Below are 18,106 nucleotides of genomic sequence, written 5' to 3' on the forward strand. Positions count from 1 at the left end.
CTTGTGCTGGTACAATAAGCAGAGTACTCTGGACACAACTAACCTTTTTTTGTGATAATTTTTGATTAATGTAATTAACAAAGTACATGTTAATAGATTCACCAATCCTAAAAGCTGTTGGGGGTGGCCCTTTGCACCTCCCCACTTTCTGCTACATAGCTTGTTTCTCTGGCTCTTTTAGTTCTCGTTTCCTTTAGCTGGCTGTTATTTCTTGCTACTCTCACCTGCACGCTCACTAGAAATCTTGCATTCCCCCCTCTAATCAGAACTTTAAAACATAAAACAAAAAACCCAGGTAGCCAGGTTTGAACGCATCATGTCTGAAGTAAATCATGTCTGAACGAAGTCCTGGAGGTCTGTCTCCAACCACCGGAGGAACTTGTTGAAATGCTTTTCCCCAGGACCCAACTCAGCATGTCCTCGTAAGACTCTGGATCACACAAACACTTAAGGTAATTTGTATGAATGTTAGAATTTGAGAACCTCTGGCTTATGCCTTCTCATATGACAAAATATCCCTTGAATTCAAGGCTATGTCAGGCCAACGCGTCACCTCTGGTGCAGCTGAGCTGCTGCCCAAAGCTGGAGTGGCTCAGGAGTCAGCCATGATGGGCTGGTTCCTGTGGCATGCCAGGTGTGAAAATCACAGACACTTGGTGATCTCTGTTTTGGGGGCTTTTTTGAGACAGGGTCTCGAGAGCTCTGTCATCCAGGCTAGAGTGCTGTGGCACAGTCATGGCTCACTGCAGCCTTGACCTCATGGGCTTAAGCCATCCTGTCACCTCGGCCTCCCCAGTAGCTGTGACCACAGGTGAACATTACCACACCCAGCTAATTTTTTTATTTTTTTGTAGAGACATGGTCTCGCTATGTTGCTTAGGCTGGCCTCAAACTCCTGGTCTCAAGCAATTCTCCTGCCTCGGCCTCCCAAAGTTCTGGGGTTACAGGCATGAGCCATCATGGTCTGGTCCGACCTCTATTTTTGGAACTGAGATCACTTGGGCAGGTGGAGGGTTAGATGAGGAGAGAGGTACTTCTGGGCTCCTCTATCTTGGGGTTGGCTAAGGTTTCTGATCAGTGGCCCTTGGAGATGATTGAGGCCAACCTGGACTCATGAGGTGGGGAGAAATAGGGTAACTGTCTCATATTTTCCAAGTAGGAGACTGTCTTCACAGACTAACTTCCACAACAAAATAAAATCATGCAGCCTATTTACCAGAGATCAATTAAATTGGCCACACTCTCTTTTCATAACTTATTCCCATTGGACTGAACATTTAATAGTTTATATTATACTCAGCTAAATTTCAATGTATCTACCACCCCTACTTTTACCTAGTACTTTTATCAAAATGATTGCTTGTACTTGAGTTTGATATGTTTATTTAAAAGCTTTTTTATGTCATTTAACGAATAGTCATTAAAATGTTGTCATCCAAATAAAAAAACAGTTTTAAAGCAGTATATATGTCTACTGCTTCTTCCCTTTAAAGAAAAGATTCGCAGATTTTATCTTGCATTTTAAATTAAGCCTCCAAATGACTTGGATATGCTGATGGTCAAACTATGAAACCTGTAACTAAAGAACACGTGCTAAAAGGATCATAGAGCATGTTATCCTTACATAACAAACTTAGAGGCATATAACATACTTCGACGCATGTATCATTACAGCCTCAAACAACACCACCACCACAACAAAACAACCACTCCAGAATGAAAATACTGGTATATTTGTATAATGCAAAGAGAAATACAGATATAAATCCTCAAAACGGAAGGTACATTAATAAAAATGTAGCATTATAAGCCAAAAATATTATATAGTACTTGCAGAATTTAGTCTTTCAGTTTAACATTATAATGTCTAACAAAGAAATATTTAAATTATAGTTCTCATTATTAATTTAAAACAACCATCAGTAAGAACAGCACAGCTTAACCTAGCAAACATTTTAAGGAAATGCTTTGTTTCCTAGAAGGAGGGTATCATTATATTCCATTCATTTATACCATGAACAACAGAAGAACAATTTTCAAAGTGGAAATTAGTTTCATAAGACAGAATAAAACTGGGCTTCTCAAAGCACAAGCCATTTCCATAAAATTAATTTTTTATTGGCAAAAAATACTTAAAACAATTCTGATGTAGTACTCTGCTTCTCAGAGCCCTCCCAATCCTCGAACCACAATCTGTACACACGAACACATGCAATACTGTATTTTTCTCCACATCATTACTAACCAAAACACTTTACTCTTTTAAAACTTACAACTTGACAGAAATGTTTCCATTCAAGATTGCTATAATACAGAGAGCAGTTGTCACTGACGCGGTTTTTAGCAGCAGAAAGTAAACCGGGAACCAAATCTTACTTGTTACTTACTGCTTTAAAAAAATGACTGCCTTGCTACTGACCTCCATCTCCGCTCTTTAAGTTCAATATCAACACTGACACTTTCAAAGAACCGGCGCAGCACAAGGACCCTGCAGCCGGCAATTCAGAGGGCATTTCAGACAACTCCCCCCCACCCCCCACTTTCTCCTGCTTCCAACAGAAGATCCTCAAGAAATCTAACTTGTGAAGAAGTCCCCCTAGGTTCCTCTACTTCACTGCAAAATGTAATGCCACTTGAGGTTGTCAAAAATAGCTTCTGTAGAAAACTGGCCATGGTCTTTAGGAAACGTTGCATGAAGAAAATTAGTATAGCCTTTATAGAAAAAGAAAAAAAGGAACCACACATGGAATAAAAGACGTCAGTACCGGTACAAAAAGACTGCAGGGCCTACTGTCAGGAAGAAAGTCGAGTTAGAAGGACGAATGTGCGGAGCTGGAGTGGGCTGAGCATCCTACTCCTCACGCACCCCACCCCACCCCACCCCCAAAGGAGTCAGTACAATCCAAGTGTCTGTCCACTTCGAGTCATTTTGAAGGCAGCTTAGAAAATTAAACAGGGGCCAGAAGGAAAAGATACGACGTCACCGTCCAAGCCAAAGGGAAAGGCTGGGTTGGGGGTCTATGTGGCGGGGCCTCCCTCATAAACCAATGCCTTTCAGGTCGCAGGGATGGGTCGCCTGGGTGGTCCGGGGGCTCTGGCAGCAGGGGAACTGGGCCCTGAAGCAGTCCCTCAGCTCCCTGTTGAAGAGGAAGCACACGACTGGGTTGATGCCGGCCTGCGCGAAGGTCAGCCACACGGAGGCCGTCAGGTACGCCTGGGGGACGGCGCCGGGCCGCACCAGGACCCGCAGGTAGCTGGCCACGACGTAGGGCCCCCAGAGGAGCAGGAAGAGCAGCGTGACGGCGTAGAACATCTTGCACAGCCTCTTCTCCGTCTTAAATTCTTCCAGCACGAGGAGGCGGCGCGCGCCGCGGCCCGGCCCCGCGGGCCGGATGCCCACAAGCGCGGGCGGCGTGGGCCCGCGGCCGAAGCCCGCCGTCCAGTTGGCGGCCGCCTGGCCAGTGGCGCCCGGGCCGTGGAAGGTCCAGTCGTGGCTGACTGCGGGCACCAGGCGCGCGGGCCGCATCTTGCGGCGGTCGTGGATGAAGAAGAGCAGGCGGAGGTAGACAAGGTGCGTGGCGCCCACCACCACGGCCAGCAGCAGCAGGAAGCCCAGCGCGCCGGGGGCGCCGTCGGGCCGCTGCTCCAGGGCGCACGGCGCGTCCTCGTCGTCGCCGCCGCCGTCCAGCACGGGCGGGAAGGCCGCGGCCAGCGCCAGCGCCCAGGCGGCGCACACCAGCATGGCGGCGCACGGCCAGCCGGCCAGGCGCTCGGCATAGAAGCGGTGGTGCGCGATGGCCAGGTAGCGGGTGACGCCCACGCCCAGCAGCAGGAAGGCGGCGTGGAAGCAGAAGAGCGCGGCCAGGAAGGCGAGCAGCTTGCAGCCCAGCGCGCCCGGCGGCGCCCCCGCCGCGGCCGCCGCACGCCGCGCCGCCAGCATGACGGCCGGGAGGCAGGCGAGCGCGCGCAGCCCGTCGGCCAGGCACAGGTCGAGCAGCAGGTAGTACGGGGCGCGATGCAGGCTGCGCTCCCGCACGATCAGCAGCGCGAACAGCACGTTGCCCGCTAGGCTCACGCAGAGCAGCAGGCTGAGCGTGGCCAGCTTGAGGCCCAGGGCGGCCGCCTCGCCGCCGCCGCTGCCACCCGGCTCGCTCGCGTTCGCCATCGCGGCCTCACCAGGCCGTGCGCTCCGCCCCGGGGCCGTCCCCTGCCTTGCCGCTCCCGCAGGCCGCCCGGCCCGCACTCCGCCGCCCCGCCGGCCCTGGGCGAGCTCCCCGTCCTGCGGGGCTCAGCCCGCTCCCGGGCGGCCCCTCCTGGGCTCCCCGAGCCGCCGCTGCGCCGCCGCCGCCGCCGCCATCTCAGGAATGGTGCGCGCAGGAGGAGGCGGCCACTCCCTGCGCCCTAGGCGCCGCGGGCTTCACTGCGGACAGGGCCTCGCCGCCGCCCGCAGCCCCCCGCATCCTCCTCCGTCTCCTCCTACTTCTCCGCTGCCGCTGCCGCGCCTCTTGGCTCTGCCCCCCGCCGGGCCCGCCGCCGCCGCCGCTGCTGCCGCCGCCGCCGCCGCCGCCGCCGCCGCGGAGCCCCCTCCCCTCCGCCGGAGCGCGCAGCGCGGCCGCCGCCGCCAGCCCCGCCGAGGCATCCCGCACCGCCTGGGCCCGGCTGGGCTGGGGGCGCCTCCGCAGCAGCCGCGGGGTCGGGAGGCGGCCGGGAGGGAGGCAGGGCCCAGGACGCAAGGTGGCGACAAGTCGCGTTTGGCCCCAGGTAACGGGGGTCCGGCGGCGGCGCCCGCGCTGGGGTCACGGTGTCCGTGCGCGGGGGAGGTTGCCTGGGCTGGCAGGGTCGGGAGGCCTCAGAGGGGACAGGAATATCCGGAATGAGCCTTCTGCCCGAAGACTAGGAGTAATTTACGATAGTAATAGTCATCGTAATCCTAAAACCGCTGATACTCAGGTGCGCACTGATGTGGGTGGCAGTGTGCTGGGGAGCTTGGCAAGCATTATCTCCCTCAATAGTAATCACGAAGTTGTTTCCATCCTTAACCCCACTTTATACCTCAGGAAGCAGAGGCTTGGAGGTCAAGGGAGTAGAGAGTCGGGAAGTAGCGGAGCTGGGATTCAAATTTCGCTTGGTCTGATTTCCAGTGCTGGACTCACAGCGACTCTGCAGCATCCCCTGCTCGCTAACTCATCAGTGATCCCGGTGAAGGACCTGTATCAGGGAAAAGAAATGCAGCATTTCATCTTTAAGTGACTTGGAAGGTGAACCCTATGCCACCTTCCTCCCAGGATATCTATTTTCTGGGTAAGCCTGAAAGGGCAGCCCCTGTCGTGATTCTCAGACACACCGCATTTGTCTCGCAGGACCTTGCACATGCTGGTACCTCTGCCTGGACCAGCCCCACAACAGGCTCCCTCTTCTTAGGGCCTCCTTCTGACCCGTCTGTCTTACTCTGTATCCCTGCCCTCTAGTCATTTCCTTCTTAGCACTTTTAATTTGTCGTTATATACTTTCATTTCTTTTTAAAAATCATGCTCTTCTAACTAGTCTCTAAGCTCTTTGAAGGCAAGGGATCATGCCTGGTTTTTGGTACCACTGTATCCCCAGTGCTTACATGGTAAAGCCAGAATTAAGCAACGCATTGTTTCTCACCCACACTCGTATTTTTTTTTCTTCTATGCAGAAAATGATTTATTGCCTATTGATTACATGCAAGGCAGGCACCTTGATGGGCATTTTCAGGATAGTGTAAGATCATAGAGGGCCTTAATGATCAGGCTAAGAAGTCGAAACTTTAGTCTGCAGGCAGTCAGGAGCCCTTGAGAGCTTTTGAGAAGGGGAGCGATATGACTAGGTGTGCTCCAGGAACATTAGTCTGGCAGCAGTGTTGAGGAGGGATGACAAAGCAGAGCCGGTAAACCTAGTCCAGAGCCTCAAACTTCACTATGTGCAGAAATCACTGGGGACCCTGTTAAAATGAAGATTCTGATTTAGTAGTTCTGGAATGGGGCCAGAGGTTCTGCATTTCTAACAAGCTCCTGGGTGAGACTAATGCTGTTGGTCCGCTGACCTTACTTTGAATAGTAAGGTCCTTGGGGACAGTTTGGATATTTTTTAAAAAATCTAAGTGATTTTTCAAGAAAATCAACTATTGAGCACCTGACTTGGGATTCCTAAGTGGCCAGCAGTAAGTGGCTGACCAGGCACATCTGTAAATGTATGTTGATAGAGAATAGATTTTGGAGGGTGTATGGGTTAGGAATTGCAGTTTGATACTAGTAGCAAAAAACGTGTACGTGAGTTTTATTTTCCTCATGAAAGAAGAAGTCTGGAGGTCAGTAGTTGCTGACATTGATTTATTGGCTCAAGGACTGAATCTCTGGAAGTCTTTTAGCCTTTCCCTCATGATCACAGTAGGCTGCTGACACTCCAACCATCATTTCTTCATTCCAGGCAGAAAAAGAAAAGGGAAAGAGCAGAAATATTCCAGCCATCTAAGTAGGCCTCTCCAAAGAAGAGCTTCCTACATTATAAACAAAGACTTAAACATATCATTGGCTATCATTTGAGAGTGAGCACTTGAGCAAGGGAGGGTAGGAAATGGTTCCTTATTTCTTTGTTTAAAGGTAGACCCACAGCTGTAGAGAATTTGATCCTGCCTTGCTGTGGCCCTTAGCGCTTGGGCTGCTTCTGCCCAGAGGAGGGGATGCCTTCTTAATAACCCACACAAATTCACCAACTCTGGTTGCTTTATGGTAATACTAATGGCAGCCACCTTTTACTGAGCACTTGCTGTGTGCCAAGCATTGTGCTAAATTCTTGACATGTGTTATTTAATGTAATCATTGTAATGGCCAGATGTAGTATGTGCTGTTACTATCTTCATTTTGCAGAGGAGGCAGAGGGGTTAATTTGTTCAGGCTTTCACCGCTTACACTTACTTTACACTTACTTTCAAGTAAGTGTAGGAGCTGGAAGTCTGACTTTATTTATTTTGAGACAGGGTCTCACTCTGTCACCTAGGCTGGAATCAGTGGCATCATCGTGGCTCACTGCAGCCTCAACCTCCCAGGCTTAGGCAGTCCTCCTACCTCAGCCTCCTGAGTAGCTGGGACCACAGGCTTATACCACCACGCCCCACTAATTTTTAAAAAATTATTTGTAGAAGCTGGGCATGGTGGCTCACGCCTGTAATCCCAGCACTTTGGGAGGCTGAGGCGGGCGGATCATGAGGTCAGGAGATCGAGACTATCCTGGCTGACATGGTGAAACCCTGTCTCCATTAAAATACAAAAAATTATCTGGGCGTGGTGGCAGGCGCCTGTAGTCCCAGCTACTCAGGAGGCTGAGGCAGGAGAATGGCATGAACCCGGGAGGCAGAGCTTGCAGTGAGCTGAAATCGCACCACTGCACTTCAGCCTGGGCAACAGAGTGAGACTCTGTCTCAAAAAAAAAAAAACTTATTTGTAGAGATGGGGTCTCCCTATGTTTCCCAGGCTGGTCTAGAACTCCTGGGCTCAAGTGATCCTCCCACCTCGCCTCCCAAAGTGCTGGGATTACAGGCGTGAGCCACCACAGCCAGCTGAGGAACTCTGTGTTTAAGAGTCCATCCTCATGATTTCCACAAACACTGCCTCTTCGTTATAACTGCGAAGAAAGCTTTTGAGTTTATAAAAGCAGTAAACTAACATACACAAACTACTGATGCTCCGGTGCACAGAATTATAACCCCTTTCGAGAGGGAAGGATTTTTCAAAACCATCTAATCCTAACACATGAATTTTACAAGCAGAGAAGCTCATGAATAGCTGAGTGGGAGGGAGAACCCAGGTCCTCCCACTCCTAGGTCACTATCTTCCACTGAATATCTTCATATTTTTTGTTCTAATGAGCACATGATGTTTGACAAGTCACTTAACCTCTTGGAATCTCAAATGTGTCCATTTATGAAATGGGACATTGGACCAAATGATTTCTGAGGGTCCTGGGCTCTGAAGTTGAGTTTAGGTATAAGGAAATGGAAGTTAAGTGATTATGTCTCACAAATGGGGAGAGATTTATTTTTCAGAAAAGGACACAAAAGAAGGGACATTATCAGTTCCTTATAATTTAAAATTTTCTGTGTTTTCTGTTTCTATCTACGGCTCAAAATGCTGCTCTTGAGATTTGGTTTAGTCATTTTCCCAGGCTCAAATAGCAGAAGCAGCAGTAGAAAATATATAAATCATGGTTCTCTCACAGCCTTTATATGCCTACTTCTTTCATTATAAACATTTGTTGAGTAGATTAATACTTAAGGAAAAACTATTAACATTTCATTGGCCAGGATCAATGTATTTTCCTTTTACTGTTTCTAGGAAGCTGCAGCAAGAATTTTAAATACTTTCTTAGGCACCAAATTGTATGCCTTCATCTCAAAGCAAAACAGCTCTATGACATTTTTTCCTATAAGAAAATTTCCATTATTCTTGTATAATCAAATTATTCCTTTTGGACATAGAAACAAAAGTATTTCCCACCCCCACTCCCCAAATCATTTATGTCACTTCTTTGCTGCACATATAGATGGTGTGAATGGTACTAGAAATCCTGACTGTTCAGAAGAACTGGTTGGCACCCTTTGGCAGATACAGTCAAGGTCATGGGTTCCCTAATCATGAGGTCCAGTCTGGCCAGTGTATCCTGTTTAACCTCAGGCTTCTGGCCAGTCACCTGCCAATAGGTACATTAAACACCAAGTTAGAGAAGGTTGGTTTGACTTAACTCCATCCCAACTCTTAGAAAAAATGAGCCAAAGTCTAGGCCCAGTGGATGTTGGATTATCTAAGGGCAGCGCTCAAGTTGACCTCTCCACGGGACCAAGTCATAACTTTGACAATAAGAATGGGCCGTGCGGTGAGGACCACTCTCGTTCATGTCCAGGTTCCACCAATGACTAGCTGTGCATTCGTGGTAGTTGTACATGAACCAGGTTGTACCTAACTGTAAAGAGCCCAGACTTTGGCTCACTGGGCAAGTCTCTTGCCCGCTCTGAATGTCTGAATATCAAAAGCCCATTGTGGGAAGATTCAATTAAATGAGATTCATTTACAAAGAGTGTAGCACAAGGTGTGCACACAAGTCGTGTGCAATAAATGGTTAACTACACTTACGCATATTTGCTCTTACCTGACTACATAAATGTCTTGGCTAACCATGATTTAATTGACTTTTATATTTCCCACCTCAGCTTAACCTAGCAGGATGCCCTGTACACAGTAGGTTCTCAATATGTATGTGGCAAGTATGAGTGTCAGTCTGTATCATCAAGAGTGCAAGAAGTGCAACTGCTTCCTAGAAACCTAATTTCTGACTCTGTGTTGCCATTTTGTTTTGCTGGTGGAGAAAAAAATGTAGCCTTAGTGCATCTTGGATTTCATCATGGGTCCTTGCTTTCTCGGAATATACTGTAATTTCAGGCAAGTGCCTAAATTGCCTAGTAGATGGTCATTCAGGATAGTGCATGCATGTGTGTGGGGGATGTCTCTTCTCATGTTTCATCAGTTGTTGGCATATTGTTCCTGTTCCTCCAAGCCATCGTGGTTTGGTGACTCTTGGCTGCTTTGTGCCAGATTTGTGGTGTGAGAATCTGGGCTGAGGATGCGTATGATATTAGATGCATCCACAGGCATTCTTCTCAGCAGTATGTCTGAGAAGCTGGGTGCAGCTTCCCTCTCTCTCAGTACCCTTTTCTTCTCTTCTCCTCCTCCTACATTCATCTCCAGGGACTCCCTATATACTCTGGAAGAGGGTGAAAACCCAGTTCTTCCTTGTTCTTCTGGACAATGTAATTACAGTCATCCCTCAGTATAAACAGGGAATTCGTTCCAGGGCCTCCGTGTGCACCTGAATCCATGCATACTCAAGTCCCATAGCCAGCCCTGCAGAATCCATATATATGAGAAGTCAGCTCTTCATATGCAGGGTTCACATCTCTCAGATACTGTATTTACCATCCTGTTTTGATTGAAAAAAATTCACATATAAACCAACCCATGCAGTTCAAACCCATGTTGTTCAAGAGTCAACTGGAATGAATTTCCCTGGGAAGCTGTGTTCCCCAAATTCAGGTGTTTGGAAAAAATAAAAGCTAGGAAGCCACCTTGCCATAAACCTCTCCTAGTCAAGGAAGCCCAGAGCCTGCTATCCACTTGAATGTTGGGAAGGAAAAGGAAAAATAGAGGAAGAAAAATTACCACTGCATATCTCAAAATATTGTGCTTGCTGTCTGTATTTGTTGAATGAATAACTGAATATCTTTATGTGTATGTGTATAGCATATTGTCACACTTCATTTAAGCAAAATATGTTTAGTGAAAACTCTTTTTTTTTTGAGACGGAGTCTCGCTGTTTCACCCAGGCTGGAGTGCAGTGGTGCAGTCTCGGCTCACTGCAGGCCCCGGTCCCCGGGGGTTCACGCCATTCTCCTGCCTCAGCCTCCCGCGTAGCTGGGACTACAGGCGCCCGCCACCTCGCCCGGCTAATTTTTTTTTGTATTTTTAGTAGAGATGGGGTTTCACCGTGTTAGCCAGGATGGTCTCGATCTCCCGACCTCGTGATCCACCCGCCTCGGCCTCCCAAAGTGCTGGGATTACAGGCGTGAGCCACCGCGCCCGGCCGAGTGAAAACTCCTTAACAGTTGGTTTTCTTTCTCCACATGCAAGAGAATGAAGTTGCACCCCAACCCCACACCATATATTTAAAAAAATTCAAAATGGATGATAGACCTAAAAGTCAGGGCTAAAACTCTAACAACTCTTAGAAGAAAATATAGGAGTAAATTTTCGTGACTTTAGATTAGGAAGTGGTTTCTTGGATATGTTCCCAAAAGGACAGGTGACAAAAGAAAAAAATACATAAATTGGATTTCATTAAAATTTTTAGAGTTTGTGCTTCAATAGACACCATCAAGAAAATGAAAGGCCCGCCTACAGAATGGGAGAAAATGTCTTCAGATAATGTGTCTGATGGGGGACTTGTATCCAGAATATGTAAAGAACTCATAACTCAAAAAAGACAACCCAATTTTAAAAATTGTCTCTAAAAAGATATGTAAATGGCCAATTAGCACATGGAAAGATACTTTGCATCATTAGTCAATAGGACAATGCAATTCAAACCATCTGAGGTACCACTTCATATCTACTATGGTGGCTATTATCAAAAATGTAGATGGTAACAGGTGTTGGTGATGACATGGAGGAATTGGAACCCTCAGATGATGCTGGTGGGGATGGAAAATGATACAGCTGTTTTGGAAAATCATTTGGTGACTCCTCGAAAAGTTAAACATAGAGTTACCTTATGACCTAGCCATTTCATGCCTAGGCATTTACCCAAGAGAAATGAAAACATGTCCACATGAAAACCCATATGTAGATGTTCATAACATTGTCATTCCTAATAACCAAAAGGAGAAAGCAACACAAAGGTCAATGAATGAATGGATGGATAAATAAAATGTCATATATCCCTACAGTGGAATACTATTCACTCATAATAACAAGTACTGGTACGTGATGCTCCAGTGTGGATGAACCTTGAAAATACTGTACTCAGTGAAAGAAGCCAAACACAAAAGACCACGTATTTTACAAATCCACTTATATGAAATGCCCAGAACAGGTAACTCCATAGTGATAGAAAGTTGGTTAGTAGTTGCTGGGAGCTGGGGGGAAGGATTGGAGAGTGACCACTAATGGGTCCAGAGTTTTTTGGGGGGTGATGAAAATGTTCTAAAATTAAGTAATAGTGATGGTTCCACAACTCTGTGGATATCGTAAGAAAACAGAATTATCAAAAAAATTCATATGAAAGCGAGATCACCTCTCTGGCCTTTGGAAGTGTCTTTATTAAAAGGTGGATAGGAGCCTGGCAAATAATGTGAACTCCTAGTTATGGCTTTCTGAGTGAGTGCAGATTCTTAAGGTGTGATTTCTTGTACTCTTACCTGAGGCTGGCCACAGAAATAAGTCATGCCTTGCCATATGATCATGTGCACAAGGATTGCCCAATTTGGTGGGCCTTAGCATTTACGTGCTTTGGGGCTTTGATGTTTAGGTAAACCTGGGAAGAGAGATTAAGAAAGTTTTATTTAATCAATAGCTTTATATTGCAGCACAGCCACTAGAAAAGCTATCATTTTTTAGATCCAAAAATGCACTAAGCTGTTTTGCATATATGATTACTAATTTAGTCCTACAAAATCTCGTACCCCAGTTTTACAGATGAGGAGCCTTGAGTTTTAAAGCAGTTAACCATAGTCTGTGGTCACACAGCACAAAGTAGAAGAGCAAGGTAAAATTCCAGTCTGTTTGGACCGAAAGCCTGAATTCTTAACAAATATGTACAGAGAGCTTTGTCTACTAATATATAATTGAAAGAAAACCTATCGGGATGATAGAAGTATTAAACTGGGATTGTATCTGCTAGTACAGAATTGCAAAAAACCATTATGCTGACGGCATAGGTGGCAGTATTTTAACCACCTGAAAATAAACACTTTCGATATCGAAAAGAAACAAACAAGGAGTCTACACTAACGTGTTATCACTATTTAAAGTGCCATTATTGATATTTCTATAATGGTTTTCTAAGCAAGTTATAGCAACCGCTCCAAGTGAGAAAAAAAGGCCTTAAAAAATGTGGCCCCTTTCTTTTGCATTGTGTTTACTAGCTGTTTAAACTCCCTCTAGTGGTTAAGTCATGTTGTGATCCTAAATTTTGCATTGACAGGCTCAATGCAGCCACCAAGACTAGAGTGCTGCTGGGAGTGCTGAAGATTACAAGGTCAAACCTATTCCTTAAGCATTCTCTTCATGGGCATGGAATAATGGTATAAATATTGTATATCAAAGCTGCTACTGCTATAATCCTTGCCTTCATCTCCTTTCTCTCTTATTTGATCGAAAATCAAATAGTGCATCGATTATTGATACTTTCTACTCTAGAGAATTACAGTGAATATACTTTATACGGTGGAGATTTGGGGGGTACATCCATATAAAATGTTATGAGCTGTGGAACAGGGGCCTGTAAGACACATCTTTAAGGATGTACCTACTGTTCCTTGAATTGCTAGTTTACCTATTATGCAACGACTTCCTTGTAATACAATATGAAAGTTTGGCTCTTTTAAATGCCCACCCTCTATATACATACACCTTCCACCTCCCACACACATATAAATTCTTCCTATGCCACCAGCACCAAGCTTTGCATTGGGTTTTTATTTAGATGAGGTAGAGACTCTTTCATTTGCAGAATTGTAACAGTTGTTGAGGAGAGCATCTGTAAAAATAAATCTTAGAGATAAGGCAGACAGATTTTTATGATAAAACAAATTACATAAAAAGTATGACTTGGGCTCGATTCTCCTTAGACTCCCATGTGAACTTACAGAGGTCTGATTTCCATATCTCAAACATTTTGGATAAACAGCTGCATTTCTCAGAAAAACCCCTGCTACCACCCTTCCTTCATTCTCTTACTTCATCTGGTCTGGACAGCTCCCTGCACAGCTGTGGCCCTGGCACTGCCTTCCAAAGCATGCTCTTCTCTCCCTGTGAGACTTCTTATTTCCTGGAATGAACCCACATCTTTCTCTTTCTTATTTAATTCTTTTATTTCATTTTCAAGTGGTATACATATATCAATAGCTTCCTGAGGAAGCTGCTTTGGACATAAATGTATATATATTTTTGAGATGGAGTCTCGCTCTGTCACCCAGGCTGGAGTGCAGTGGTGCAATTTCGGCTCACTGCAACCTCTGCCTCTCGGGTTCAAGCGATTTTCCTGCCTTAGCCACCTGAGTAGCTGGGACTACAGGCACGTGCTACCATGCCCAGCTAATTTTTGTACTTTTTGTAGAGACAGGGTTTCACCATGTCGATCAGGCTGGTCTTGAACTCCTGACCTTGTGATCCACCCCGCCCCCCCCAGCCTCCCAAAGTGCTGGGATTACAGGCATGAGCCATTGTGCACAGCCGGAGGTGAATATTTTAAGATTTTTTACATATCTGAAAATGCTCTTACTTTACCTTCTTCATACTTGACAGTTTGGCTGGGAATAAAATTCTACTGGGTTGGCAATTATGAGCAATGTTATTGACAATTTTTTTCTTGTGCTTATTTGCCATCTACCTATCTTCTTTGCTGATGAACCTGCCATGCCATATGTTTTCAATAAATCATTTATTTTTCTTATTATTGACTTTTAGGAGTTCTTTATGCATCCTGGAAAAAGTTCTCTTTGGATATAAGATTTGGAAATCCTATTTTCCCCTGGTTTGTGGCTTGTCTTTTTATTCTTTTAATAGTGTCTTTTGAAGAGCAGAGATTTTAATTTTGATGAAGTCCAGTTTATCAATTTGAATTATTTTATGAATTATGCATATAGGTCATATCTAAGAAATTCTTGCCTAAACCATGGTCATGAAAATTTTCTCCTATGTTTTCTTCTAGAAGTTTTATGATTTTAGGTTTTTTACAATTAGTTTTATGTTCCATATTAATATTGTAAATGGTGTGGAGGTGGATTGAATTTCAATGGATTGAAATTCATTTTTTTAACATATGGATATTCAACTGTTCCAGTACCCCTTGTTGAAAAACTTATTGCACCTTTGTCAAAAACAAATTGTCCATATATGTGTGGGTCTCTTCCTGGACTCTTTATTCTTTTGAATTTATGTGTTTGTCTATCTTGATGTCACACTGTATTCATTATTGTGGCTTTATAGTAAGCCTTAAAGTCAGGGAGCATTATTCCTCCAAATTGTTCTTCTTTTTCTAGTTGTTTTGGCTGTTCTCAGTCATTAGCATTTACATATGTGTTTTAGAATCAAGTTATCTAATTCTACGATAAAGCCTACTGGGATATTAATTGGGGTTGTGTCTAGATCAGTTTGGGGAGAATTGACATCTTAACAATACTGCATCTTCCTCCACACAAACAAATATATCTCTTCATTTCTTTAGCTCTTCTTTTATTTCTCTCAGCAGTCTTTTGTACTTCTCAGTGTGTAGTTCTTGTATATCTGGTGTCAGAATTATCTATAAACATTTTGTATTTTTGATACTTTTATGAATGGTATTTTTAAAATTTTTAATTGTTCATTGCTACCATAAAAAGAATATAATTGATTTTTGTAGATTGACCTCATATTTTGAAATTTTGCTAAACTTCCTTATTTCAGTTTTTTGGGGGTAAATTCTATCAGGTTTTCTACATAGACGTGCATCTCGTCTGGAATAGACAATGTTACCTTTTTTTCGGTCTGGATGTTTTTTATTTCTTTTTCTTGCCTTGTTGTACTGGCTAGAACCTTTAATACAATGTTAAATAGAAGTGACAAGAGCTAACCTTATTGGTCTCTTCTGTCATATTAAAAGGAAAGCATTCAGTTTTTCACCATTAAGTGTGATGTTAGCTGTGGATTTTTATAGGTGCCTATAGATGAGGAAGTTCCCTTCCATTCCTACTTTGCTGAGAGGTTTTTGTTTGTTTGCTTGTTTTAAAATCAGCAGTTAATGTTGGATTTTGACAAATGCTTTCCATGCATCTATTGAGATAACCACATTACATTTTTATTTTGTTAAATAGTGAATTATATTGATTGACTTTCCCATATTAAGCCAGCCTTGCATTCGTTAGATAAATATGACTTGGTCATGAACTACTATCCTTTATGTATATTCTTGTATTATACTTGCTAAAATTTTGTTTTGAATTTTTACATATATATTCATGAGGGTTATTGATCTCCAGCTGTTTTTCTTTTTTTCTTGTACTGGCTTTGTCTAGTTTTTCGTTCGGGATGAAGGCGATCTAATAGAATGACTTGGAATGTATTCTCTCCTTTTCAATTGTTTTTTAAAAGTTTATGTAGAATTTTTTTCTTTAATGTTTGGTAGAATTTACTAGTAAAACTATCTGAGCATGGAGTTTTATTTGGGGGAAGGTTTTTAGCTATATATTTCATTTCTTTTACAGATACATGGCTGTTCAAGTTATGTATTTTACCGAGTACATTTTGGTGGTTTATGTCTTTAAAGGAATTTGTCCATTTCATCGGTGTTACCAATTCATTGGCATAAGTTGTTAATAACATTCCATTGTTATCATCTACATAGCTATAATATAAAATCAGTATTGATATCTTCTGTGTCATTTTTGATATTGGTACATTTTTCCCTGAATAGTCCTGCCAGAAGTTTGTCATTTTTTTCATTCTCAAATAACCTGATTTTTACTTTCATTGATGTTCTCTACTGTTTTTCTGTTTTCTATTTCATTGGTTTCTGCTCTGATATTTATTATCTCCTTTGATCTATTTAATTTGCATCCTATTTGCTTTTATTTTCCAGTTTCTTAACATAGAAGCTGAGTCCATCTATTTGAGATCTTTATTCGGGCATTTGTGTTATAAATTTTCTCCTAAGAACTGTTTTGGTAGAATTCCATGAATTTGATAGGTGTTTTTTGTATTCATTCATTTCAGAATACTTCCTAATGATCCTTTTGATTTCTTTTTTGATCCATGAGTTATAGAGAAGTGTGTTATTTAGTTTATAAGTATTTGGGGGATTCCCAGAGTTCTTGCTATTATTAATTTCTAATTAAATTCCACTGTATCAGAGAACATACTTGTATGACTTGAATTCTGTTAAGTTTATCAAGACTTTTATAACCCAGAATATGGTCTATCTTGGTAAACATTCTGTGTACCCTTGAAAAGAATGTGTTTTGTATGGTTGTTGGGTGAAATGTTTTATAAGTGTCAGTTGGGTCAAGATGGTTGATAGTGTTGTTGAAATCTTTTATATTCTTACTAAATTTCTGTCTACTTGTTCTAGCAATTATTGAGAGATGAGTGTTGAAATCTCTGGCTATAATTCTGGATTTGTATTTCTCCTTGCCTTTCTAACAGTTTTTGTTTCATGTGTCTTGGAGCTCTGTTATCAGGAGTAAAAAATATTTAGAATTATTATATCTTCTTGATGAACTGACTCATTTATATTACTAATCGACCCTCTTCATTCCAAATAATATTCTTTGCTCTGGAATTTACTTAGTGTGATATTAATATAGCCTCTCTAGCTTTCTTTTGATTAGAATTAGTACAATATACCTTCTTTCTTACTTTAAAAATTATTTCATTGTAGGATATACTCATAACATTATGCTAAGGATCAATGTAACCTCTAATTTTGCTTACAATCTATACCTGGGATTCCAGGGTGTGTGTGTGTGTGTGTGCATGTGCATGTGCATGTGCATGGATGTGTTTTTTTTATTTTATTTTATTTTATTTGAGATGGACTCTTACTCTGTCACCCAGGCTGGAGTGCTGTGGCACAATCACGTCCACTGCAACTTCTGTCTCCCGGTTTCAAGCCATTCTCCTGGTTCAGCCTCCCAAGTAGCTGGAACTATAGGTGAATGCCACCACACCCGGTTAATTTTTTGTATTTTTAGTAGAGATGGGGTTTCCCCATGCTAGCCAGGATGGTCTTGATCTCCTGACCTCGTGATCCGCCCACTTCAGCCTCCCATAGTGCTGGGATTACAGGCGTCAGACACCGTGGCTGGCCAGGATGTGTGGTTTTTAGTGAATTCTCACAATTCTTTTGTTCCTTTAACAAGTTTTCTCATATATTCCTGGACAATAGTAGGTGCTCAGTAAATATTTGGTTGTTTCGTTTTGTTGTTTTTTGAGACAGGGTCTTGCTCTATTGTCCAGGCTGGAGTGCAGTGGCACGATCTCAGCTCATTGTAACCTCTGCCTCCTGGGCTCAGGTGATCCTCCCACCTTAGCCTCCCAAGTAGCTGGGACTACAGGTGTGCACCACCATGCCTGGCCAATTTTTGTATTTTTTGTGGAGACCGTGTTTCGCCATGTTGCCCAGGCTGGTCGGAAACTCCTGGACTCAAATGATCCACCTGCCTTGGCCTCCCAAGGTGCTGGGATTGCAGGCAGGAGCCACCACGACTGGCCAATATCTGTTAAATGGAATGTTTGTGTCTACTACACGCAGAAAGAAAAATGCACACTCTGTCCTTCACTTT

General features: G+C 43.7%; 2 protein-coding genes across 3 annotated transcripts in view; one reads left to right on the plus strand and one right to left on the minus strand.

Moving 5' to 3' along the window:
* Positions 1–1,710: 1,710 nt before the first annotated feature.
* Positions 1,711–4,494, minus strand: GPR27 (G protein-coupled receptor 27). Its single transcript, XM_030801729.1, has one exon. It carries the CDS (start codon positions 4,163–4,165, stop codon positions 3,038–3,040), a length of 1,128 nt encoding a protein of 375 aa, XP_030657589.1. The 5' UTR covers positions 4,166–4,494; the 3' UTR covers positions 1,711–3,037.
* The window catches only part of EIF4E3 (eukaryotic translation initiation factor 4E family member 3), a 75,517-nt gene continuing 61,242 nt past the window's right edge, over positions 3,832–18,106 (plus strand). The window contains exon 1 of one of the 2 annotated variants that reach the window (XM_030801731.1): positions 3,832–4,000. The gene's annotated coding sequence lies outside the window, so the exon portion shown is untranslated. Of the gene's footprint in view, positions 4,001–4,599; positions 4,762–18,106 lie in introns of those variants that run through there. The other variant, XM_030801732.1, reaches the window with a different exon arrangement.

This window comes from Nomascus leucogenys, chromosome 21 (genome assembly GCF_006542625.1).
Source record: "Nomascus leucogenys isolate Asia chromosome 21, Asia_NLE_v1, whole genome shotgun sequence".
In the NCBI taxonomy this organism is placed as follows: Eukaryota; Metazoa; Chordata; class Mammalia; order Primates; family Hylobatidae; genus Nomascus; species Nomascus leucogenys.